The sequence below is a fragment of the Chlorocebus sabaeus genome, chromosome 6 (assembly GCF_047675955.1).
Source record: "Chlorocebus sabaeus isolate Y175 chromosome 6, mChlSab1.0.hap1, whole genome shotgun sequence".
In the NCBI taxonomy this organism is placed as follows: Eukaryota; Metazoa; Chordata; class Mammalia; order Primates; family Cercopithecidae; genus Chlorocebus; species Chlorocebus sabaeus.
The window spans coordinates 25,415,867-25,440,801 of NC_132909.1; the positions used below are offsets into that span (position 1 = coordinate 25,415,867).

The window sequence follows — 24,935 nt, forward strand, 5'->3', positions numbered from 1 at the left end:
ATTGTTCCAAAGTTGTTTTTTATTTTAGATTTGTTGAAAGAAATAAAATTATATTTAAAAAAATAGAGAAATTTCACAAATTGATGAAAGCCAGGAACAAAAAGAACAAGTTAGTACTTTTTCCTGAGAGGCAGATCTAACAGCTGCAGAACGGACTTTTTCCTTCCCAGCTTTTGTCAAACAAAACAATTCTCCTATTTCTAAGGCATCAAAAAGCACTGAGTGCGAAATGGGCTGTTCAGATACAAGGTCTCAAGCCCTCTAATGGGGATTAGGAAACGTGAAAAGCTGCTACAATTTCCTCTCCTTTAATACCAAATGTTAAAAACTGTCTATACTTCTACTTGTTATATAAATTGGAGAATTTCACACTCATGACCTGCATTTCAGACCTGGTCGTGTTTAAAATCTTACTACTTAGTATCTGCAATGGCATCCCAATAACTGATTTCAGGGGCCAGCAGCAGGAAGAGCTGCTCTGATCTCACCATTTGCGGCCAAAACCAGCCAAAGCGCACCTATCCCAGGAGACTCATCTTATGCAGCTAGAAACTTACGCTAAAGCCTAACTCCTAAACTGCTGGACCTGCCCACAAGGGCAGATCACATCCTAACGGTTCACAGGTCACACACAGAACGAAAGTTACAGAAGTCACCTTACAGTTCCCAAAACTCTAAATTGATTCATTCCCCGCACTTGGTTTCCCTAATTTTATACTGATAAATCTATCAAATTACAATTTCCAACCACTTCAGGAAGACAGACAATACAATGGTTAACATTTTTGTTCTCTGCCTAATTGCTTGCTTGTGCTAAACTTTGCATTTCCATGGGTAACAGGAAAGCTTGAACCCATTTTTCCAAAAGATCCAATCTTGTGTTCTGATTTGAAATACTGAGTACACACCCCTGATGATTTCCCTCAAGTTTCTTTTTCAAGATACTTAATTCATATAACTCGTAACCATAAATTCCATGGGGGCATCGAATTCCCAAAGATATTTTTTAGTAAATCAGAGATTGAAATGTCTGTAGCACCTACCACAGGTGCTTATACATTCAAGTGACCTAATGCATCTCCAATTAATTATGTAATACCAATCAGCTGCTAAGGATCCAGTAGGATCCTGTGGTATGTCCTGGCTAGTTATTCAAAACATCTCTCATCCTTCATGGGTAGATCCATACTCCAAGGTAAGCTGGTGTTGGACCCTAGAAACCCCCCTCCTGTCTCCTGGCTCTATAGGGAGTTAATAGCCCTCCTGGGACAGCATCTCCTGGGCTCCTGTTTTACATTCAGAAGGGCCTCAGAACTCTAATAATGGCTTTGCTGAATTGCTGGGCACCATGATGTCTTCTGCCAAGAAATGGCACGGTCAGCACTCTTCCACCAACCAGAGGGTGCAACTTGAGTTTCATTCTGGCTACATCATCCCAAGTCCTAGTATGAAACAGCAACGTGGCCAAAAATGACCATGTTCAAATAAGATACCTGGTAACACAAACTTTTAAATCAGTTATGACTCAGTCTCTCATCTCCAGCCCAGGCACACAAAAAATACACAAATTTGAGCTAGAAGTGTGCTAAGAAAAAAAGAGAAAGAAAACAAAACGAAACAAAAAAGAAAAAACGTTGACAAAGACAATCTAAACTACCAACACTGACGTAAGCCAGACTCTAGAGAGTCCCTACTTTAGCAACTGTCATTTTTTATCTCAACAAAAATGTCAATCTCCTGAGTTTTATCCGCATTTTCTAAAATAATTTATGGGACACAAAAGCATATAAATGAATAAACAGAAGCAGTGGTACAAAGTCTGGAAAGTCCACTAACCAGAAAAAGAAATGTCACAAAAACAATATCAAAAGATGTATTTAAGAGAAATAAATTAAAGGTTAAAACCTTACACTTTCAAGTTTTCTTAGACAATTATTTTGGGAGATGGCATGGAGTTGATACATTTCTCTAACAGTCACTTGGTTGAGATCAGATACCAAAATGAGCCTTCAGAATAAATTTTTGATTTTAAAAATAATGGCCCCATGGTAGCTATTTTGAACACAAGAGAAACTACCTTCTGAATTAATATTCCAAACCCTAATTAGTACGTTGTGTCATCAAACGGTTAAGACATTTTGTTTACTAACTTGGCTGTCAAAATTGTATCCAAAAAAACACTTACTTTACTAGCATCTGCACAAACTAAAATTTTGGTACGCAAGTTTCTCTACACCACTGAGCTGGGTTTTTAGAATAAAATAATGCCAGTCTAAGCGCAAACGTATCCCAAACACATAATTCCTATGCTTTAATTTTATTTTCGTGTTTAATCTATTTGCTTCCTAAATGTTATTTGTATATTTTAAGTCAATTGGCTACACAATGCCTATAAGATGTGATGAGGTTTCTTTACTTAACCTGACATCGCTATTCAAAAACTTGTACTTTTGGGGGAAAACAGTACTAATTATGTTAAAACAAAGTTTATGCCATACATAAAATCACTCCAAATTACTCACTCATTGCTTTCTATAGCTCTATGAATTTATAATACATAATTCAGAAGAAAATCACAAATAGATTACCATAGGTGGCATTCAACTTTTCTTAATCCAATTCAGTCTACCCATTAAAACCAAGAACCTTCTGCATGGCCTGCCAGTTCCCCATTCCTTTTGTCAACTTAAAAAAGAAGCACTTCTTGGGAAGTCAGGATTTATTAAGAACATCGGGATCCCAAATAGTTCTTTTTTTTTTTTTTTACCATATACCTTAACATTTGGGGGATTTTGACCCCCATAAAAATCTCTATCATTTAAAACCAGATATTCGAATTACAAGGCTAACATTTTTAGCTAATCAACTCTTCAGTGCTGATCCTAGAAAATAACCTTCAATGGGTCTTTGAATCATGGAAAAGGACAACTTTCAGCCACTGACATGAGTGGTGTCGGTGGTCACACCTTTAATGTTCAAACCACAAGCTGTGAGGTCTGGAAAGGGTGAGGTCTACTGTCCTCCACTGTCGCCATCTGCTGTCGTATTTTCAGTGCTAATGGACTGTACGTTGTCTGCAAGGTTGTGCGCGTGCTCAAGAAACAAATCTTTGAGTACACTTAATTCCTTGGTCAGCAATTTGATTTTTGCTTCCAACCGTTCATTCTCTTCTTTGAGCTGATTGACTCTCTGCAGTGTGTCTTGTGCTTTCTGCTTGCTTTTCAACCGGCTCTTTTTCACAGCCATGTTGTTCCTCTCTCGGCGTTGCCGATACTCATCGCTGTTTCGATCCATGGGCGAGCTCTTTTTGCTCTGCTTGCTGGGAGCCACGGCTTTGCCTCCTCCCCCAGGGCCAGCAGGCACCAGCTGAGGAACCTGCTGTAAGCCGCTGGCATGTGCCTGGGTATGGATAACACTAATTCCGTTCACCCCTGGAGTGCTGTTTTGCTGCGATATCTTGCTCATTTGGGCACTCTCCCTTGCCAACACAGAACAGGTAGAAACGAGAGCAAGGTGATCAATGGTTTCCACGCTAAGCTGCCAAAAAATCTTCACATGTACCTAGTTAAAAAATAAATTGCATTAAAATGTTTGAAACGACAGGATCAAATGAGATTAAACTTGTATGTACCTAACATCAGGCCAACATTAATTGATTCTGCTGAGAAAAGTCTACAGCAACTGCCAACTGTTGCAATGTTTCTGAAGTCTAAATCATTTCACTTAGAACGGTAAGTCAGTACAGAAGCACCATCAGGCGAAACTCAGCCCACCTGGATCCCTGAGGGCACTGCCCTTCTGCGATTGTTATCAAAAATGGGAGGAAAATAAAAGACTGCCACTAATTAGGTGGCGCATGTGAACTAACAGCACTTGACAATCTGCCAGGGAGAAGCTGCAGCTGACCTTGGTAGGAGAGACACCTGCAATGAAAGGGGGGGAAGTTTCCATTGTTGGTTCAAGTCAAAACAGAAGGCTGGGGTGGCGTGCCCTGTCTCCAGTGCTCATGAGGAATACCATGCTATCACCTCTGGGGGTTCCATGTTCTAATATGCAGAGAGGGAGTCATCGAGGACTTGAGTTCTCTCCCAGAGCTCTCTTTATGGGATATTTTGAAAAGGTAGTTTTTTGCTTTATTTTTTAATGACCTCAAACGATAATTCCACAGTTTAACAAAATTTACTGAGTTAGTTTCTTGAATTTAGGAGCTCTGACACTCAATTTGCTCCCCATCCCACCAGGCTTGTAAAAAGTGTGTTTTTGTTTCTTGACATAATTAATAAAACATCAAAACACACTCAACCTGAAACCACAAGGAAAGAAACAGAAGCCCTCATAAAGCATCCAAGGAAGTGCAGGTCCTGGGACCCGGGCTGGACAAAGGAGCTGAGCAGCTGCCGTGCCTGTGACCACTTCGCGCTACCAAATGAGCTCGTGTGAGCTCGGAGGATGCACCAGCTCTGAAGCACCCCTGTGCCGCTGCCTGCAGAAATGAAGTCACGGTTTCAAAAACCAGTCACATGTGGACTACTCTGAATCCAATCAAGCCCCTACAGTTGCCCCAAGAAGTGTAAAAGCGTGACTATCCTATCATCAGGAGGCCACTTCGAGATAAAATGACTCAGTTCAGTGAACGGTGTCCACCAAGGTGTCAGGGCACTCTTAGACATTTAGAAAGCAGTGTTAGGAACATAAACCTATCCTGTTCTCTTTTCACAAAACTGCTAAAATTACATCAGTGGAAAAAATCTGGAGTCAGATTTATACAGTGATTCCACAATGAGGGAAAGCTCAGTTAGCCAACACCAGTAGCTACATCCAAACCTTTAGCCAGGCAATTCTGTACACTGTTTATTGGTCTCTTTTTAAAAAACATCTTTGCTTTAAAAAGTCCATGTGTCATTACTTTCCATTGTTTTCAAAGCCACACAGCCGGCCCTGAGCTAGTAGGTCATCTGTTCGCACTCCAGCACTAAGGCAAGACAGAAAGCGTCCCTCCAAATGATGAAGGCTATCCACTCCAAGCCTATCTTCAGTAACAGTTCACAATTTCCCTTGGTCATTATTAGGTTGCCTCATTTTTCTTTCAGTAGAAAAGTGGCTGTTCAGTATTAATCTGAGCCATGCTTAGTGCCGCCTAACATTATTGCTTATCCATCTGGTGTCAAGTGAGTAGCAGTGCTTGACTCAATTATTAAGAACTTGGTTAACACCTCTCCTGAGACTGTCTTAACAACCATAATCATGTTCACCTGATTTCTCTACTTTTTTATATACCAATTATATTTTGAGCCCTTAAAGCTCTCTACAGTCAATGTGGCCATGCTCAGAGATAGCAACGATCCAAAACGGTAGAGACCAGTGACCAGGCCAGTTCTTGTCTTGGCTGTGGCTCCCCCTATTTTAGTTTGGGTAAATCTCTTTTCTTCCGTGGGCATCTATTCCCCATATGCAAATGAGGGATGTGGAATAGTAAGACACTTTTCTAAGGACAACACACCACGACCTTCAGTCACTAACAGCTTTTATTCACTACAGGCTCCAAGTTCAGCGACATTCATGCCTGTTTCCATATCCAAAGATACAGGAACAGGGAAGGGCTCTTTCACCTCTGCCTGACTCATCTTGCAAGGTACTAGGCTGAACGTGTGTGGTAGGCAAGGTTTTAAAGGTAAGCCCTTTGGCACGAAAAAAGTATTCACTGAACCTACAAGCTGGTGAAAATGTAAGAAAGAGAACCTTGGAGATAATCAAAATAACTCCAAGAATGTTTTGTTTAAAAAGTTCTTTAACCATATAAATAGCTCTTAAAGTGAAGAGAAAATTAACCAAGTAAAAGGGGATCAAAGAGCTAAGAGGTTTTACACAGAAAAGGCCACTCTCATTTATGCTTTGTTCCTTCCACACACATTTACTGAACAGCTACAACAGGCAAAAAGTGTTTATTTCAAGGCTGGACATTGAGTCCTAAATTCAAGTCCGGCTCCTCTGTGGACAAACACTATTCCAAAGTTCAGCCTACAGGAAGCAGGGTGGCGCCTGGCTTCCTTCCATGTGAATCACTCAAGTAGGAAACAGCAGGAAAGCTGAAGAGCAGTGGCTCTCAAAGTGTGGCCCCTGGACCAGCATCATCATCATCCAGGAACTCTTTAGAAATGTAACTTCTCAGGCTGCCCCAGACTTAGAATCGGAGTTCTAAGAACAGGGCTGAGCAATCTTTTCATAAGGAGACCTCCAAGTAACTTCGATGACACTGAAGTCTGAGGGTCTCTGCTGTTGATGCCCAATGAATATTGAGAATGGTGGACTAACTGGATAACAGGCTTTGTTTCAATTCAAACTTAATTCAAGTAATGTTCGTTCATGTCAGTCACACTGAAAGCGCACATAATGTTAGAATGAGTAAAACAAAATCAAATTTTTCTCAAGTTTCACCTGGGGAAATAAACCTATTAAGAATTTTCCCAACGTTTTTGTCCCTTTTCTCCACACACCTAGAACCCAATATTCCTCCCCTTGCCCACCAAAATAAATTTTTCACTCAGTTTCCTCAATGAAGGTCAACATTTCAAAACAGTCATAGATGTTTCTCCTTGGTCCTAACTCTATTTAGTCTTTGGGATTTGACAATTCCACCTGAAACAAACAAAAAAACTTCCCATCTACCCTTCCTCTCCATCCCAATCCCATCGAAATCACCTCAGGTCACTATCATCTCTCAGGGACACTGGTCTCTGGTCTAGCCTGCTTCCTCCAACCTCTGTCTCCAGAGCAATGGAACACTCAAACCTGAGTGAGTCACTCTCCTGCTGAAAATTCATCTCTGGCTCCAGTCTACAGGATCAAATCCAAGGTCCTGACCCTCTCTCCTCCCTCACACCACATCTTGACAGTACTAAACCACTATCTGTGTCCTAAATGGTCTGTGCTTTCTCTTTGGGCATCTGGGAAGATTTGTTCCCTAGGTCTGTCAACTCCAGCCGCGTCGTGTCTCCCTGCGGATCTTCACATGCATCTACTGCAGGGTCCATGAGGGAGGGGACGTCCCCTTTCTGGGAGTACAGAAGTGGGTCACTGGGGCATGAGAAGAATATCAACATCATCTTTCTAACCCAATCCTTTTGAAGTGATTTACAACACACAAAACAGACAGACTGTAAATAAACAACCATTAGGAGCTCATGCTCGTTTCTTTTTTTACTGATAGAGCTAGAAAGCCACAAATGCAGGAGGCCAGTGTACCTATCAATACAACCACCCATGGAACCAGCCCTCCCAAGAACGCACAATACACCTGGAATCGTGGCTACCTGTACTTACCATTACTGTGACCAAGTGAGGCAATCTTAGACCGTAAGACCAAATTCAGCCCCATGAGGTCCTATTTGTCTTTACCAGGGGCTCAGCACATAGTGTTTAATTTCCCAGGGATGAAACCATCTCTCCAAGATCAGACAGCCTTGCGGACAGACATGATGTGCTCTTGAGAATTTAAAGGATATTCTCAATGTTTTGTTTCCCCCTACTTTTTTTAAAAGCAGGTATTAAAAATAACTGAACCAGCCAAGTGTGCCCACCAGAAGCAGGAATCAAGAAGCTGAAATATGCTTCAGCTCCTGGGTACCCTGTAATTATTTAGCCTTGTTTACAGCAACTTTTTCCAGAAGCAGAATTGACCTTATGAACGGCTTATCCCAAATACTACTCAAGGGCTAACAGAGGACCACATCTTAAACATCAAGAGCTTCTGGATGTAGAATGTCTTCGTAAAGCAAGCCCTTACAGGATTTTCTTTTAAAATTTTCTCAGAGTCACACTTCTACGGGAGAAGTCTGCCTTAAGTGACAATCTATTCATACAGGCAGTCAATTTTGACACAACTACCAATTTTGGTGTCACCCATCATTTTGGTGTCACCCATCAACACTGAGACCTTTCTAAATCTTACACATTTCAGGATGCCAGATTACAGTATAAACCTCAAACAAGGGGAAAACCAAACAGTAAACCTAGGGAAGAGAAGCAACACACCAGCTGCCCTGGAAAACAGACTCTCCTCCCCAACACACATGTATTTCCATCCTCCGCATCTGGACACCTCTGCTGGCTGTTTGCCCTGCTCCGCTCCCTCCAACCATGCCCGCGAAGTGCTTCATTTCTTCTCTATTCGACCCGTGGGTGTTGCGTGTTCTTCTAAACTACGTTCAACAGTAAAGTGCAGGACATTCAAACAGCTCCACAAAGCAAAATATTATCTCTGCGAAGTCATGCATTTAAAAACTAGTTGCTTTCCCTATTTTATTGATCAGTCTTTGAACTTCTGAACAGATTTTCGATCACGGCAAGCTGAGCCCTTCTAGAAGAGCAGGATTCTAAAGCTCGATTCGGTCCACCTTCTGCTATTCTGGGAACACCCTTCATCCCCAGGGGCCAAGGCAAGCCTGGCCGGTCACACCACCCGTCTCACCGAGAGGGGGCCGGGCTCCGCAGGGGGCATTCCCCGGCCGTTCGCGCGCTCTCGGCCAGCCGCGAGGGGCGCCCCGGGCAGGGCGGGGGTCGACGGGCGGCGCCGCGGCGCTGGGCCGCGGCCAGGAATGAGCTCAGCGTCCCCGCCGCCGGGTGTTGCCGGCAGGTTGCATCAGACGCCGCGCGGCGCCGCCGCCCGCGCCTCCAGCCTCGCGGGGCCTTCCTGGGCCAGCCGGCCTTCTGGGGCCGGGGCTGGGTTTCCCCGAGCCGGGCCCGCGCCCAGGCGAGCGGCCGGCGCCGTCGCGGCCTCCTCCTCCCCGCTCTCAGGGCGCCCGCCGCGGCCTCTTTACCTGCTCCTCCAGCCCGCCTGCCCCCAGGCGGCCTCCACTCCGAGTGGCCCCGCGCAGTGCGGCCCGAGCCGACCCAGGCCTCACAGCCCGCGAGTCAGCGAGGAGGAGCGACGGTTACGAAACCGGCAGCCTCCGCCCGTTCCGCAGCCGCGGTCACCGGCTTCCCCTCGTCGCCGGGTCGCGCGCGCCGTCGCCGCCATCCCGACCAATGGGAGCGCCGGCCTGCGGGAGGCACCGCCTTCTCTCGCGACGGGCACCCCAGCCGACCAATCGTGGGCCGGCTAGCGGAGGGAGGCGGGCACACGGCGGGGGCGTGGACTCCGCGCGGCTGGCTCGGCGGGTGTGGCGGGAGCAGGCGGCTGCTCGCTACGGCGTCCGCGGTCGCTCGGCGGCTTGCCCGGGCTGGCTGCGGCCCAGTGCTGTGGACGACTCAGGTTCGTGTCGGAGGCTGAAGAGCCGTCGCCTTGTGAAGGCCATACCTGCCTTTGGAAGCATTTCCTGAGGTGGTTTTGTGAACCACCGGTACCTGTTTTGGTTTCGCCGCGTCCCCTGGGAGCCCCCGCGGCGTCCTTCACAGAGTTTCTCCGAACGGAACGCCCCGCAGGCGGGCTGGCTTTGTCGCCGAAAAACGAGTGGAGGCTGACGCGGTGGCTCCCGCCTGTAATCTCAGCGCCGAGGGAGGCCGAGGCAGGAGAACGGCTTGAGCCCAGGCGGTGGAGACCAGCCTGGACAACATGGCGAGACCCCATCTCTGTTACTAATTTTTAAAAAAATCGAATGAACCCAAATGTTTCGCACATAGGATTAGCACTGATGTCACATGGGTGAAAGCTGCAGGCTGGGCTTTGTTGTTAGGGTGACATGAAGTGAATTTCTTAAATCGATTCCCCTTGGGTGCCTTCCAGGTGAATGGGTGCGAGGTGCTCTCTGAAAATGAGCAGCCATCCAGTGTGACTTAAAACTCGCCAGGAGGACCCGAAAGCGTTTTGACACCAGGAAGCAGCAGCTCGCTGGGCGGAGGGCAGAGCTCGCCTGATAGGTTTGATTGCTTCCTCTTTAGCAATGCGTATCGTTCAAAAAATTGAGGCTTTGAAAGAGGAAATGTTTCTTCAGCGCCCATGGAACCGGCTCGCCCCCTAAGATTGTTTCGAGGAATCAGTAAGATGATAAAGCAATAAATAAAAATTAAAAGGGGTCACAAACGTGAACAATGGGCTAGGTGCGGTGGCTCAGGCCTGTAATCCCAGCACTTTGCGAGGCCGAAGCAGTTGGATCACTTCAGGTCAGGAATTAGAGACCAGCTTGAGCAACATGGAAAAACCCTGTCTCTACCAAAAATACCAAAGATTAGCCGGGTGTGGTGGCGCTGTGCCTGTGGTCCCAGCTACGCTGGAGACTGAGATGGGAGGATGGCTTGTGCCTGAGAGGCGGAGGTTACAGTGAGGTGAGATTGAGCCACTGCACTCCAGCCTGAGCCACAGAATGAGACCCTGTCTCCAAAAGAAAACAAGGAATAATGCTCACAGATCCACACTTGGGAGAGTAAGCATCATCAAAACAAGTGTGTTTCTTCACGTTGGCTCTCAGTATTCTGAGCCGAAAAAGAAACTTATTTTCTTTTTTTTTTTTTTTTTTGAGACAAGGTCTTGCTATGTTGCCCCAGCTAGAGTGCAATGGCACAGTCACAGCTTGATCACAGCTTACTGCAGCCTCGACCTCCTGGTCTCAAGCCATGCTCCCACCTCAGCCTCCCAAGTAGATGGGATTATAGGCATGCACCATCACACCCAGCTAATTTTTAAAAAATGTTTTGTAGAGATGAGGTCTCACCATATTGTCCACTCTGGTCTCAAACTCCTGGGCTCAAGTGATCTTTCTGTCTCGGCCTCCCAGATTGCTGGGATTATGGGCATGAGTAACCAAGTCCTGCCTGAACTTGCTTTGATCAAGATTTTAGTAGTATTAAAATAGGATTGTGATTTATTGCTCACAAAATCATAATTTTACTCTGAATATTTCCTAATCACTTAAATGTACAAGGGGGCTGGGCGCAGTAGCTCACGCCTGTAATCCCAGTACTTTGGGAGGCCGAGGCGGGCGGATCACCTGAGGTCAGGAGTTTGAGACCACCCTGGACAACATGGTGAAACCCTGTCTCTACTAAAAATACAAAAATTAGCTGGACGTGGTGGCGGGTGCCTGTAATCCCAGCTACTCGGGAGGCTGAAGCAGAAGAATTGCTTGAACTTGGGAGGCAGAGGTTGGCAGTGAGCTGAGATCGTGCCACTGCACTCCAGCCTGGGTGACAGAGCAAGGCTCCATCTCAAAAAAAAAAAAAAGGAAAAGAAAAAAAAAATGTGTAAGGAGAAAAAAAGAACTAGTATAGGTATATTCAGTTATCCTCTGGTTTGCAAACCACTCTGCAAAGCTGTTCCAGCATTCTTTGTATCTATGTCTGGGCAGGCCTTCTTACACACCCAGCAAGTCTAGTCAGTGCCCAGGACACTCGGGTATTTATTTCCTTTTCAGCTGGTAGCTGGTAGTTTTTTCTTCTACTCAGTTTACAAGTATGCGTTTGGTGCCAACTATGCGCTAAGCCTAGGCTAAGTGCTGGAGATTCAGCAATGAGCAAGACAAACACACAGTCTCTGCCCACATGGAACTTACACTCAGAGCCAGGTAGACAGGCATTTGGTAATCACACAGTTTTTCTTTCTGTCACCTAGGCTGGAGTGCAGTGGGATGAGTATGGCTCACTGCAGCCTCCACCTCCTGGGCTCAGGTGATCCTCCCACCTCAGGCTCCCAAGCAACTGGGACTACAAGGCATGTGCCACCATGCTTGGCTAATTCTTGTATTTTTTGTAGAGTTGGGGTTTCACCATGTTACCCAGGCTGGTTTCAAACTCCTGGGGCAAGTGATGCACCCACCTCGGCCTTTCAAAGTGCTAGGATTATAGGCATGAGATACCTCCCCTGGTCCACAATTTTTCAATTACCATTTTCATAGATACTCCAGGAAAGCAGTACAAGATGCTGTGAGAAATCAGAAGGGAACCAGACTGGGTTTGATGGGTCCGGGGAGGCCTGAAAGATTTGGCTAGGCAACGCAGAGGATGTGGGTGCAGCAGTCACAGGGAATTCTTGTCTGGGGTCCTGTGACAGGAGAAATTTAAGGCCAAAGTGGCTGAAAGTAAAGTGGAGACCAACAAGATAGGCAGGGCCATGTGGACCCAAGAAGCATTCAGATTTTTACCTAAAAGATGGAAGCTTCAGAAAGATTTGCTTTCTCCATAAGGAAATGAGAGCCTGGTAAAGCCTTGGAGGTCTACTATGTAGCTTTTTTACAAGTCACAGGGATCCAAGCCATCACAGTAAAAGAAAAAGTTCCTGCGTATCTCTGCCTTACTGGTAATCAGTATATATTCTACAAATCCAGAGCATGAGTAGCCTCTGTAGCACTGTGGGAAGTCCAGGTGAGAGGATCACTTGAGGCCAGGAGTTCAAGACCAGCTTGGGCAACATAGTGAGACCCCCCCCCATCTCTATTTAATTAAAAAAAATTAAAATAAAAAAATAAACCCCCCTCCAAAGGACTTGGGAAGTAGGATGTCCTGTTCATTGAATATTGTAGCTACCTGACAGCCACTCTGATTAACTACATTAGTTACCTAAGAGATATGAACTCTAGTGTCCACAGCTTCACCACTTACTAGATATGCAGCCTTGGCCAAATTACTTAAACTCCCTGTCATTTGTAAATGGAGAAGACAACAGTGTCACTCTGAGGATTAAAGGAAATAGTGTGTTAGGCCCCTAAAATAGTGCCTGCTTGGTACATAGTACGACCTCAAAAGTATTAGCTACATGGCCAGGTAGAGTGGCTCGCTCCTGTAATCCCAGCACTTTGGGAGGCTGCAGCTGGAGTGCAATGGCATGATCATAGCTCACTGCAGCCTTGAACTCCTGGGCTTATGCAGTCCTCCCACCTCAGCCTCCCAAGTAGTTAGGAATACAGGCATGCATCACCACATCTGGTTTGTTTTTAAAATTTTTTTAGAGGTGGCATCTCATTATGTTTTCCCAGCCAGTCTCGAACTCCTGGGCTTATGATTCTCCCACCTTGGTCTCCCAAAATACTGGGTGTGATGGGTGACATGTGCCTATGGTCCCAGCTGTTCAGGAGGCTGAGGTAGGAGGATCACATGAGCCCGGGAGGCAGAGATTGCAGTGAGCCTAGATCGGCCTGGGAAACCAAACGAGACACTTGTCTCAAAAAAAAAAAAAAGTGTTAACTGTTATTACCACAATGCTCATACATGAATTATAAACAAATTGCATCCATAGAATCATAGTAGACTAAAACACACTGCAAAATGAGGCCAAGCTGTACTTATACTGCTTTGTTGATTCAGGCACTAAACACACATAATATTGAAGGTCCTGATGTTGACCCTATATTGTATCCTAAAAGGTATTTTTTTTTTAAGAGCAGTTCCTTAGTTACCACACCTTATTTCATTTGTTTCCACAAGGTAGAGTGGAGGAACAATTTAGTAATTTGAATTTTTTGTATTTGAAAGCCAGATCAATAGAAGTTTACTATGCACACTGAAATAAATTAATGTATATTTGGAAAGTTTCTGAAAAACTAATGAGCCAAATTAACCACCTTTGACAGGAGATCTGGACTGTATCCGTAATATTTGAGAGCCAGGAAAATGTCCGTCAGAGATTTGAGTTTTAGTTAATGTCTTGCAGTATGTTGGTGATAATATGATTATCAATCATTTTGCATTGGTTAAGGCTCTTTGGTTAGAAATAAGTGAAAACCATCCCTGACTAGCCTAAGCATTAAACAAGGCCTTGGTGAAAGATGCTAGGCCGCTCCGTGAAATACCCAGGTCATGTCAGAACCAAGAACAGATGTCTGTGTATCTCTCTCTCTCTCTCTTTCTCTCTCTCTCTCTCTGTGTGTGTGTGTGTGTGTGTGTGTGTCTTCCTATTGATTTCATTATGCTTTCTGCTGGCACATAAACCTTCACATGGCCAATGACAGTCTCAATGTTCACAGCTTCAGTCCCTAAAGAAAGGCCAACTCTCATTTTAAGTTCCTGTTCCAACAGTCCTAGGTGAGGACTCTCGGATTGGCACAGCTGGGTCACATGCTCATCTAGGAGTGATCAAGTGTTAAAAGCAGATCATGATGGACGAACATGGCTGCTCTGGAGAGGTTGGCAGGGGCTGATCTCAGAGGAAAAAGAAGTACTGGGCAGACAAACCCATCAATATGCACTTCAAGTGGCAGATCGCACTGTGGTCGCTCTGATGGAAGACTTACTCACCCTGGCTGACTAATCTGTTCTTTCTTGTGTGATATGATCCCCATGCTTGAGGGCAAAATGTAAACCTCCAGTTTTATCTCTGGAAGCTCTGTTTGAAATCATAACAGCTGTGATGCTAAATGGCTGTCTTAGGACATCCCTACATCTCATAAGTGAGTCCTGTGGATGACAGCAAAAAATCTGACATGGTCTAAGCTTGAGCAGTTGGCAAGTACTGTGAATGTCCATTCTGAAGCACTTTTCAGTTTGTCAGATTTCATTATCCCATGAGTTGAGACACGTCATCCGTTTTAAGGATAAGTACATGTCTCTGTACACAAAGATATGTGAGCACATGCAAATAGTTAAATAACACCTGCACACATGAGGACGGCTGTATGCATCTGTGCACACACAGATAGGTGCCTGTCATCTTTGCACATAAGGAGAGATATGTGCCATCTGGGATCACTTGAGGCCAGGAATTCGAGACCAGCCTGGGCAACATGGCAAAACCCCATCTCTACTAAAAAGACAAAAATTAGCCCAGCATGGTGACGCACGCCTGTAGTCCCAGCTACTCGGGAGACTGAGGCAGGAGAATGGCGTGAACCCGCAAGGCAGAGGTTGCAGTGAGCCGAGATTGGGCCACTGCACTCCAGCCTGGGTGACAGAGCAAGACTCCTCCCCCCCCCAAAAAAAAAGGTGTTTGTGAGCTATGTGTGTGACACCAGTCTTTATCATAAAGTCAGTGCAATGGGCTTTGGAGACAGAACAGAGGGGTGTTGGCTAGCATTCAACCCAGCTCAACCTCCAGTCCTCCTCTAGGGACGATTGACAGTAAATATTTCATAGAGTTGTTATGAGGATTAAGTAAACCAGCATGAAAAGGAGCTAGCATAGTGCCTGGCATATAGGAGGCACAAAATAAGTGTTTTCTAGCGTGTCCATCCAATAATAATTTGCTACGTAGGAGCGTGTTGTTGGTTTCCAATACCATTCTCCAATAACAGGAGCCGGCCCCTTACAGAAGTGGCTGATTCTAGGGCTGGGGCAGGAAATATACAAGGTGAGCCTGGAACATCTTGCAGTGCCAGAAAGTAAGGAAGTCCTCAGAAAGTCAAGCAGTTGAGGAGCTTGTGTCTCAGTCAGCTGAGGCTGCCATCACAAAATACCATAGACTTGAGGGTGTAAACAACACAACTTTGTTTCTCATGGTCTGGAGGCTGGGAAGTCCAAGATCAAGGTGCTGGCGAGGTAAATTTTACCCTGAAGCCTCTTCTCTGGGCTTGGAGGTAGCTGCAGTCTCCCCATGTGCTCACATGGTCTCTTCTTTGTGCACTTGTTGGGGAGTCGGTGTGGGGAGAGACTGAGATTCCAGCGTGTCTTCATATAAGGGTATTCATCCCATCCCGAGTGCCTCACCCCATGACCTCATCTAAACCCTGGTTACCTCCCAAAGACGCCATCTCCAAATACCATCACATGTGGGGCTTCAACATATGAATTTGGGGAGACATAAACATTCCATCCATAAGACTATATCAAAGGGCCACAGAAGCCAAATGAAAGTGCCCCCACTGCCCAAAGCTGGAACTATTTGAGTGGCAAAACAAATAACGTAGTATTGGATTATAACCAGTATGAGATGAATATCCATGAGTCCCTACAGATTTTAATAAATGATGGAATAAATGGCAGAGAAGAGGCAAATCTGCCACGCAGAACTCCGAATAATTGACAGTCTGCCCTCAGGCTAGAGAGTTATACTCCCTGATTCTTAATTGTGGGCTACACATAGTGACTTCCTTTCGAAGCGTAGAATGTGGAGGAGAAGAAAGAGTAACTTTATGGTAGAGAAACCTAACAAAGACTAGCAGGTGACCGAAGTCCACATCAACAGTCATAAAGCGTGTTGATAGCAAGTATCCTTGATAAGATAAGATGAAAATGGCCCTTTACCCTTTGGTCTTCCTCCTGAGAACTCATAACCCCAGTCTAAGAAAAACACCAAATTCCAATAGAGCAGCATTTTGTAAAATACCTACCTAAGACTCCTCAAAACTGTCAAGGTCATCAAAACAAGGAAAGTCAGACAAAGTATCACAATCTAGAGCAGCAGTCCCCAACCTTTTTGGCACCAGGGACCAATTTCATGGAAGACAGTTTTTCCATGGATGGGAGGCAGCAGGAGAGGAGAGATCATTTTGGGATGCAGCTGTCCTACCTCAGATCATTAGGCATTAGAGTCTCATAAGGAGCATGCAACTGAGATCCCTCGCATGCACAGTTCACAATAGGGTTCGCGCTCCTGTGAGAATCTAATGCTGCTGCTGATAAGACAGGAGGCAGAGCCCAGGCAGTAACACTTGCTTACCCGCCACTCACCTCCTCCTGGGCAGCCCAGTTCCTAACAGGTCTGTGGCTCAGGAAATAGGGACACCTGGTCTAGAGGATCCTAAGGATACATGATGACTAAATGTGATGTGGTATCCTAGATGGGATCCTGGAACAGAAAGGGGATATTAGAAACTAAGGAAATCCAGATTTAAAGTATGGGCAATATTTAATAATGGACCTCAGTTAATGATAACGTATCAATATATCTTCATTAACTTTAACAAATATACGAATGTAAGGTGTGAGTAATAGGTGAAACTGGGAAATCTATACTGCCTTCCCAATTTTTTTATAATTCTTAAGTTGTTTGAGTCATGCACGGTGCCTGTAATCCCAGCACTTTGGGAGGCTGAGGCGGGAGGATTGCTTGAGGTCAAGAGTTTGAGACCAGCCTGGCCAACATAGTGAGGCCCCATCTCTACAAAAAAATAATTAAAAATTAGCCAAGCATGGTGGCATGTGCCTGTGGTCCCAGCTACTTGGAAGGCCGAGGCGGGAGGATGGCTTGAGCCTGGAAGGTTGAGGCTGCAGTGAGCTGCCATTGTGCCATCACACTCCAGCCTGGGCAACAGACCGAGACCTTGTCTCATACAATAATTAATTAAAAATAAAATAGTTCTGAGAAATTTTTTTAAGTATTTGGGATGCATTGTAGTCTTAACATTAACCTAAAACAGTACTGTTTTAAAACATTAACAACCCAGACCAGATTTTAGACAAGTGGGTAAAGAAGAACGCAGTGGAAGAGCCTCCGGCTCCACTCCATCCCTCAGTCCACGAGTGGTGACTGTGCTTCTGCTAGGCAAACCCAAATCATGCAGAGAAATGGAGCAGAGAGGGAGAATAGATCTACAGGAGCTCCTCCAGGAGGAGAGAGGGGTAGAAAGAAGGAAGGAGAGGTGGAGGGGTCCACTTTGAGACTATAGGGTGACGGAGAAGCCCAGGACACCATCTTTGGGCCTAGTGGGGGAAGCCCCATCCTCAGCTGAAGGTCCAGACACCAGGTCAACCCTTGGAAGTCACAAGGCTGAGCTGAGAAGGAAATGAAAAGCTTCCCAGACAGAGGGACATGGTTGTCCCTGGCACTCATTCTCCCATTCTCTTTCATCTGTCTCAGTCAATAGATGTTGATTGAATTCCTGCTCTGAGCCAGGCCCTGTCCCAAGTTCTGGGAGTTCTGTGAGGACCAAACCAAGGGCCTGGGGAGGGGGGCAGTGGGGAGCTGGTGCCCAACAGATGAGACAGGGCTGAGGAGACACAGCCAGGCTGGGTGGGCTTGTGGTCTAGAATCCCTGTGCTTAGCATCAGGAATCTGCGTCCACTCCTAGGCTGCCGTGATTGCTCCTTTTTCATCTTATTTTTCATTTAGATTCCCACAGTAATAATCAGTTCTTGTGTCAGCCTCAACTGGAATTCATATTGACTTGGGTTTGGCAGGTGGAGTCACCAGTCTATTTGCATAAATGTTGGGGTTTTGTCTGGAAGAGGAAGGTGGTTTTCCCTTTGCAGAGGTTTCTGGGGGGAAACTGAGGTGCAGAAGAAACTGGGATTTGGGGAGAGACAAGTGCTGTTTTGTAGTCCTTACGAAGAGAGTGACTTTCCCCCCACCTCCGTGAATGATCCCCTGTGCCTTTGGCCAAGTGGGAACTGGAGTGAACACAGAAACCACTTTGATGCCTCTAGGAAGTGATTCTTGTAAAAACCAGGAATCAGTGCCCTTGGCATAGGGGTATCAACTTTGTGAAGAAGGAGCTGAAGCGGAGGCTCCACTGAGGCCCTCAGGAGACTTTGAGGGCCTTAGATATGAATGGCCTGGGTACATTACGGGGAGGTGCCCAGGAACTCACTAAGGCCGGGCACCCTTAGAAACACTTTGTGGTGGAGGTCAGAGCATTTGTTCTATTATAGTGAAAAGGATCCAACTGCACCCATAGGTGGGAAGCCCTGGGCCAACGTGAGAGCCAAAAGAGCAAATGAAACATTCCAGCTTAATCTCTGTTAGAACGATGGATAAAACTAAAAATCGCAGCAGCCAGAACAGCTTGTGAGATCGGAGTGTGTCTAGGGCAGAGGGAAGTGGGAGAGGGAAGGAGTAAGATTCTTCCTTCTAGGGCGAGGGAGGTGGAGGACGACCAAGAAAAGCTGGAAATGCCCACCTCATTCTGATGTGCCATCTGGTGGGCCATTTCCTCCCAATTCCATGTACCCAAATCCTTCCCATTCCCCAAACTGCAGTCTCAGTCCTGGCCTGTGCATATAATTTGTTCTTATGGAGAAGATTCTCTCTCTCTCTCTCTGTGTGTGTGTGTGTGTGTGTGTGTGCGCGCGTGCGCGCATGCTTTAGAGACAGGGTCTTGCTCTGTCACTCAGGTTGGAGTGCAGTGACACCATCATGGCCTGCTACTACAGCCTCGACCTTCTGGGCTTACGAGTTAAGAAAACCCCCTGTTTCAGTCTCCCTGGTAGCTGGGACTACAGTTGTGGACCACCATGCCTGGCTAATTTTTCAATTTTTTGTAAAGACAGGGTCTCACTATGTTGCCAGGCTGGTCCTGAATTCCTAGGCTCAAGTGATCCTCCCACCTAAGCCCCGTAAAATGCTGGGATTACAGGCGTGAGCCACTGCGCTTGGCAAGACTCTGTTGTATATACATATTACTGTGCTATGTACCTATGAGACTTTAGAAAACACAGCTGGGGAAATGGGTCCCTCCAACCTGAATGTGGGATCTAGGAGGCACACAATGACCTCCGCTACAATCCACCTCTTGCGTCACTCGGATCCACTTCTTAATTATACTTAGTAAGTTAATCCCATCAGTGAACAGCTTCTCCGAGATTCTGGATGGCCTCCTTTCCTGGAGAAGCCTGCAAGAGGACAGCTAGTGGGATGAAGGATGAACGGCAGCCCCTACTGCTACAGCTGACCTCAAAGCTATAGCTGGTTTTCATCATCTGCCTCCCCTACTACCCATTCTAGATTCCCTCACCCTTGGCTAGCACACCTCTCCTGGTCTAAGTAGTTCACCTGTGGGGTGACCCACACCTTTATCTCTGAGAAATGTGCATGCTTTGTTACCATGTCCTTCTCAAGCCTTGGCTGCTGCACCTGTTCATTTACCATCAAAATTGGGCAGGAGATCATATCTGTAAAAGAAGTAGAGGAAGAATAAACCAGAGGCTAATGAGATGGTTACCTACAAGAGGTATATGAGAACTGGTAGAAACAGTGGGAGAGTTGCCAGATGTGGTGGCTCACATCTGTAATCCCAGCACTTTGGGAGGCCAAGGCAAGAGGATCACTTGAGGCCAGGAGTTTGAGACCAGCCTGGCCAACATAGCAAGACCTTGTCTCTACGAAACATATTTAAAAATTAGCTGGGCGCGGTGGTGCACCTGGAAGACACCATCTTAATCAAGTGATCACAGTTCACATCCCCAGCAATCAAACACGGAGACGTCCCAGACCCCCTGCTGCAGTGTACCAAGAAGTGCACAGTCTCACCCCCTGGCATTCTTACCAAATACACAGTCTCAATCTGATCATGAGGAAATATTGTTGAAACTCAAGCTGAGGAACATTCTATGAAATAACTGCCAGGACTGTTCAAAAATATCGTCATGAAAAATGAAGAAAGGCTGAGAAACTGCTCCATAGTGGAGGAGATGAAGGGGACATGACAACAATGCTCCATAGACTGCTAGAATGGATTCTGGAACAGAAAGGACATCAGTGGGAAAATGAGAAAATCAGACTGGATCTGTAAGTCTGTTAATAGTACTATGTCAATGTTATTTTCCTTAATTTTTTGTTTGTCTTTTTTTTTCTTTGGTGAGTTTGGGTTTTTTGGTTGTGTTTGTTTGTTTGTTTGAGTCAGGGTCCTGCTCTGTTGCCCAGGCTGGAGTGCAGTGGGGCAATCGTGGCTCTCCTGGGCTCAAGTGATCCTCCCACCTCAACCACCCAAGTAGCTGGGGCTACAGGCATGTGCCACCACACCTGGCTAATTTTTAAAATTTTTATAGATACGGGGTTTTGCTATGTTGCCCAGGCTGGTCTCAAATTCCCAGGCTCAAACAGTCCTCCTGCCTCAGCCTTCCAAAGTGCCGGGATTACGGGTATGAGCCACTGCACCTGGCCAATGTTATTTTCCTGCTTTTGATCATTGTTCCATGGTCAGATCAGCTTTTGCTGGGAGTGGGAAATGGAAGTATCCTTGTGCTGAAGAGACAGGCACGCCCCCCACCTCACCACACTGTACTAGGCAGGGTCATACATAGCACTGGTTACCATGGCAGAGAACAGGAGGTAAGTCTTCCAAGACACACAAGACAATATGAAACAATTCTCTAATGAGCACCCAACCGCTGCCCCAAGGTTCTCACAGAGATTAGCAAGCAAGTTGCTCCCCCATGAGACAGGAATCTGCCACAAGGAGGTTACTTAATCTTGACTTCAGAGTGAAAAAAGATACATGAAACAATTGATAGAGTTGATTGCATAAGTACTCAAATCTTTTGGGTAGAAAAATACACCATAAATAAAATTAGCCACAAATGGGAAACGAGAAATATTTGCAACCTATACCAAAGTATAAATAGCCTTATTGTACAAGAAACTCTTAAAAACCAAAAATCAAAAAATGAACACAATTTTTAAAAGGGCAAAAGACATGAGCAAACATTTCACAAAGAAATACCAATGGTCTGAGACGAAAAAATACGATCTCATCACACAAATGCAAATTAAATCAATGAGATAGCGTATTTTATCTACCTGATTATAAATCATCAAAAAAAGTGTTAACACCTGGTGTGAGAGAGAAGGTAAGGAAACTGGCACTTCCATATATGGTCAGTTGGAAAGTAATTTGATAAAATCTTCCTGGAAGGCCACTCGACAATTTGCAATAAAATCCCTCAAAATGTACATACCTTTTGACCTAGCCATTCCAATTCAGTCATTTATTCTAAGAAAATTATTATACATGCAGCGATGCAAGGAAGTGAATTATATTGTTGTTTACAATAGCAGAATGAGAGGTTCTATCTAAATGTCCAAGTGAAGGAACTCCAGACAACAGTGACCAAATCCTCAACATCAGAAAGAAGAAATGAAGAGATGTTTGAAAGAAAAGATTTGCCTAAGGTGGGTAATTGCCTTAAAGTGAAAGGATTATGGTGGAGTCTATTGCTGAATTTTTTTTGGTTTTTTTTTATCCCTTGAGGAAATCATGACTAAATGTCTTGTTGGATGGATTACACTGTAATTTGACCATTAGTGCATAAAACTCTATCCACCCCCACCTGATCTCAGGTATGGATGAAAAATGTTCTCCTCTGGGCTGTCTGTTACTTGAACAAAACCAAGATTAATTATTTGTGTTCCTTCTTTCAGAAAGAGATACACACTTAGCTTTGAATGAAATATACATATGTTTCTAGTTGCCAGCTCTTAAGTAATTCTGAAGTAAGAGTTTTATGCTTTTAAGTTAAAAGCATAAAAGGTTTTAAGTTAAAACCATCTTAAGTTAAAAGTTTTAAGTTAAATACCTTGATCTTCAGATCAATTTTATTAGATTCACTCTTCTATACAAATTAAATTGATACCAAATCTTACATAGAATTTTCTTGTTTTTAATAAGGACTGATGACAGTTCCAGGCAGGGGTCTGGGGAGCGCAGCAGCCATGGCCAGTCACCTTGTGCTCAACAATGGCGCCAAGATGCGCATCCTGGGGCTGGGCACCTGGAAGTCCCCTCCAGGCCAGGTGACTGAGGCCATGAAGGTGGTACCGCCACATTGACTGTGCCCACGTGTACCAGAATGAGAATGAGGTGGGGGTGGCCATTCAGGGGAAGCTCAGGGAGCAGGTGAAGCGCGAAGAGCTCTTCATCATTAGTAAGCTGTGGTGCACGTACCATGGGAAGGGCCTGGCGAAAGGAGCCTGCCAGAAGACGCTCAGCGGCCTGAAGCTGGACTACCGGTACCTCTACCTTATTCACTGGCTGACTGGCTTTAAGCCTGGGAAGGAATTTTTCCCATTGGATGAGTCGGGCAACGTGGTTCCCGGTGACACCAACATTCTGGACACATGGGCGGCCATGGAAGAGCTGGTAGATGAAGGGCTGGTGAAAGCTATTGGCATCTCCAACTTCAACCATCTCCAGGTGGAGGGGCTCTTAAACAAACCTGGCTTAAAGTATAAGCCTGGAGTTAACCAGATTGAGTGCCACCCGTACCTCACTCAGAAGAAGTTAATCCAGTACTGCCAGTCCAAAGGCATCGTGGTGACCGCCTACAGCCCCCTCGGCACTCCCGACAGGCCCTGGGCCAACCCTGAGGAAGCTTCCCTCCTGGGGGATCCCAGGATCAAGGCGATTGCAGCCAACCACAATAAAAACAAACAAACAAAAAAAACAGCCCAGGTCCTGATCCGGTTCCCCATGCAGAGGAACTTGGTGGTGGTCCTCAAGTCTGTGACACCAGAACTCATTGCTGACAACTTTAAGGTCTTTGACTTTGAACCGAGCAGCCAGGATATGACCGCCTTACTCAGCAACAACAGGAACTGGAGGGTCTGTGCCTTGGTGAGGTGTGCCTCCTACAAGGATTACCGCTTCCATGGAGAGTTTTGAAGCTGTGGATGCCTGCTCGTCCATAAGTGACCTATACCTGTTGTTTCCTGCCTCATTTTTTTTCCTTGCAAGTGTAGTATGACCTGTGTCACTCAGCAGTGGGATAGCAACCTGTAGAGTGGCCAGCGAGGGCGTGTCTAGCTTGATGTTGGATCTGAAGAGCCCTGCCAGTAGAGTAGGAGTCTCTTCCAGTTTGTTTTGTCCTCCTTGTTGCCCCTCTGGGGAAAGTACAACCTGAATACCCTTTTCTGACCAAAGAGAAGCAAAATCTACCAGGTCAAAAGAGTGCCACTAACAGTTGAGTTTTGGCTGCTTAGAACTGTACTCCTTTCAGCAAGACTTCTCTTTGCCTCAGATCGAAAGTATTTTTGTGGAAAAAAAATAAGGACTGACACAGTGAAGTGTATGTTAAAATATAAAACATGTTTTAAAAAAGAGCTTCTTATTACAAAAAGTGTGAACAACTTTATGATAGTAACAAAAGCTTCTATTTAAAAAAGCCCTTTGTATTTATAGAAAGCATATATTTACATGTATTCTTTGTAATACTATATTTGAATGTTGTGGACTCAGAAACTTGCAAAAAATCCAAAATTATAAATACCATAGAAAATCATCATAAAAAGTCGCAGACAGGTTAAAAAGTCGCAGACAGGTAAAAATATGATGTTCATGGATGTTCACAGGTCAACAGATAAAATATAGTATATACACACAATAGAATAGTATGCAACCTTAAAAAGGAAGGAGATCCCATCACATGCCACAACCTGGATAAACCTTGAGTAAAATAAGCCAGGCATAAAAGGACAAATACCAAACAATTTCAGTATAGGAGGTATTAACATAGTCAAATTCGTAGAGGCAGTAGAATGGTGGTTACCAGGGTCTGGGACGGGAGAGAAATGGGGAATCGTTTAGTGGGTATGGACTTTCAGTTCTGCAAGATGAAAAGGTTCTGGAGTTCTGCTTGACAACAATGTAAATACACTTAACACTACTGAACTGTATACTTAAAAATAGCTAAGATGGTACATCTTATGGTATGTGTTTTTACCGCTATCAGATGAATGAGTGAGTGAATAGCTTTAGTTAAAAAAAAAAAAAAAAAAAAAGGTTACAGGTGATGCTGAGTTCTGTGGCTAATAGAGGAGCTATTCGTTCATTCATTTCTGATAGCCATAATCCATCTTCTGTGTGATAGGCACTTTGCTAAATGTTGGAGTTAAATGATAATTAAGAAATGATCCCATTTGTCAAAGTGTTTTCCATCTAGTTGGAGAGAGAGAGAAGTAACAGTGTAAGAAATGTTCCACGTAGTGGGAATAAGTACTGGGTGCTGGGAAAATACAAAGTGGGGCTGTTTCATGTGGTCTTGGAGTGGGGGAAGGAGTGGTAGGGTGGTCACTCGCGTCTTCTTGCTGGAGTACTGAAGGTGAGTAGCAGCTAACCAGGCAAACATGCGGAATGAAAGACCAGGTGAAGGCATAGTGAGGACGCCAGAGGCAGGGAAAGGCTTGGTGTGACCAGGGTTTGGGATTGGAAAGGTCTCACGGGATTAAGGAGACTGGAGGCAGAGGCCTTGTCAAGGAGTTTGGATCTTGAGATCAATAAGAAGTCATGAAAACTTTAAGGAGGGGAATCATATATCCAAATTTGCATCTTAAAAGGATTTTTCTGGCTTCTATGGTGAGAAACAGTGTGGAGGAGAGCAAGACTGGAGACAGGAATATTAGTAAAGAATTAACAGTAAGGAATTGA

The 24,935-nt window shown here is 45.1% G+C and overlaps 1 protein-coding gene and 1 pseudogene across 1 annotated transcript; one reads left to right on the forward strand and one right to left on the reverse strand.

Moving 5' to 3' along the window:
* Positions 1–9,031, reverse strand: CEBPG (CCAAT enhancer binding protein gamma). Its single transcript, XM_007998479.3, is given in 3 exon segments — positions 1–3,561; positions 8,468–8,639; positions 8,817–9,031. Coding segments are annotated over 3 exon segments (921 nt in total). The 5' UTR covers positions 9,017–9,031; the 3' UTR covers positions 1–3,012.
* Positions 9,032–22,225: 13,194 nt separating this feature from the next.
* LOC103234458 (aldo-keto reductase family 1 member B1 pseudogene) lies at positions 22,226–23,174 on the forward strand (annotated as a pseudogene).
* The last annotated feature ends 1,761 nt before the right edge of the window (positions 23,175–24,935 follow it).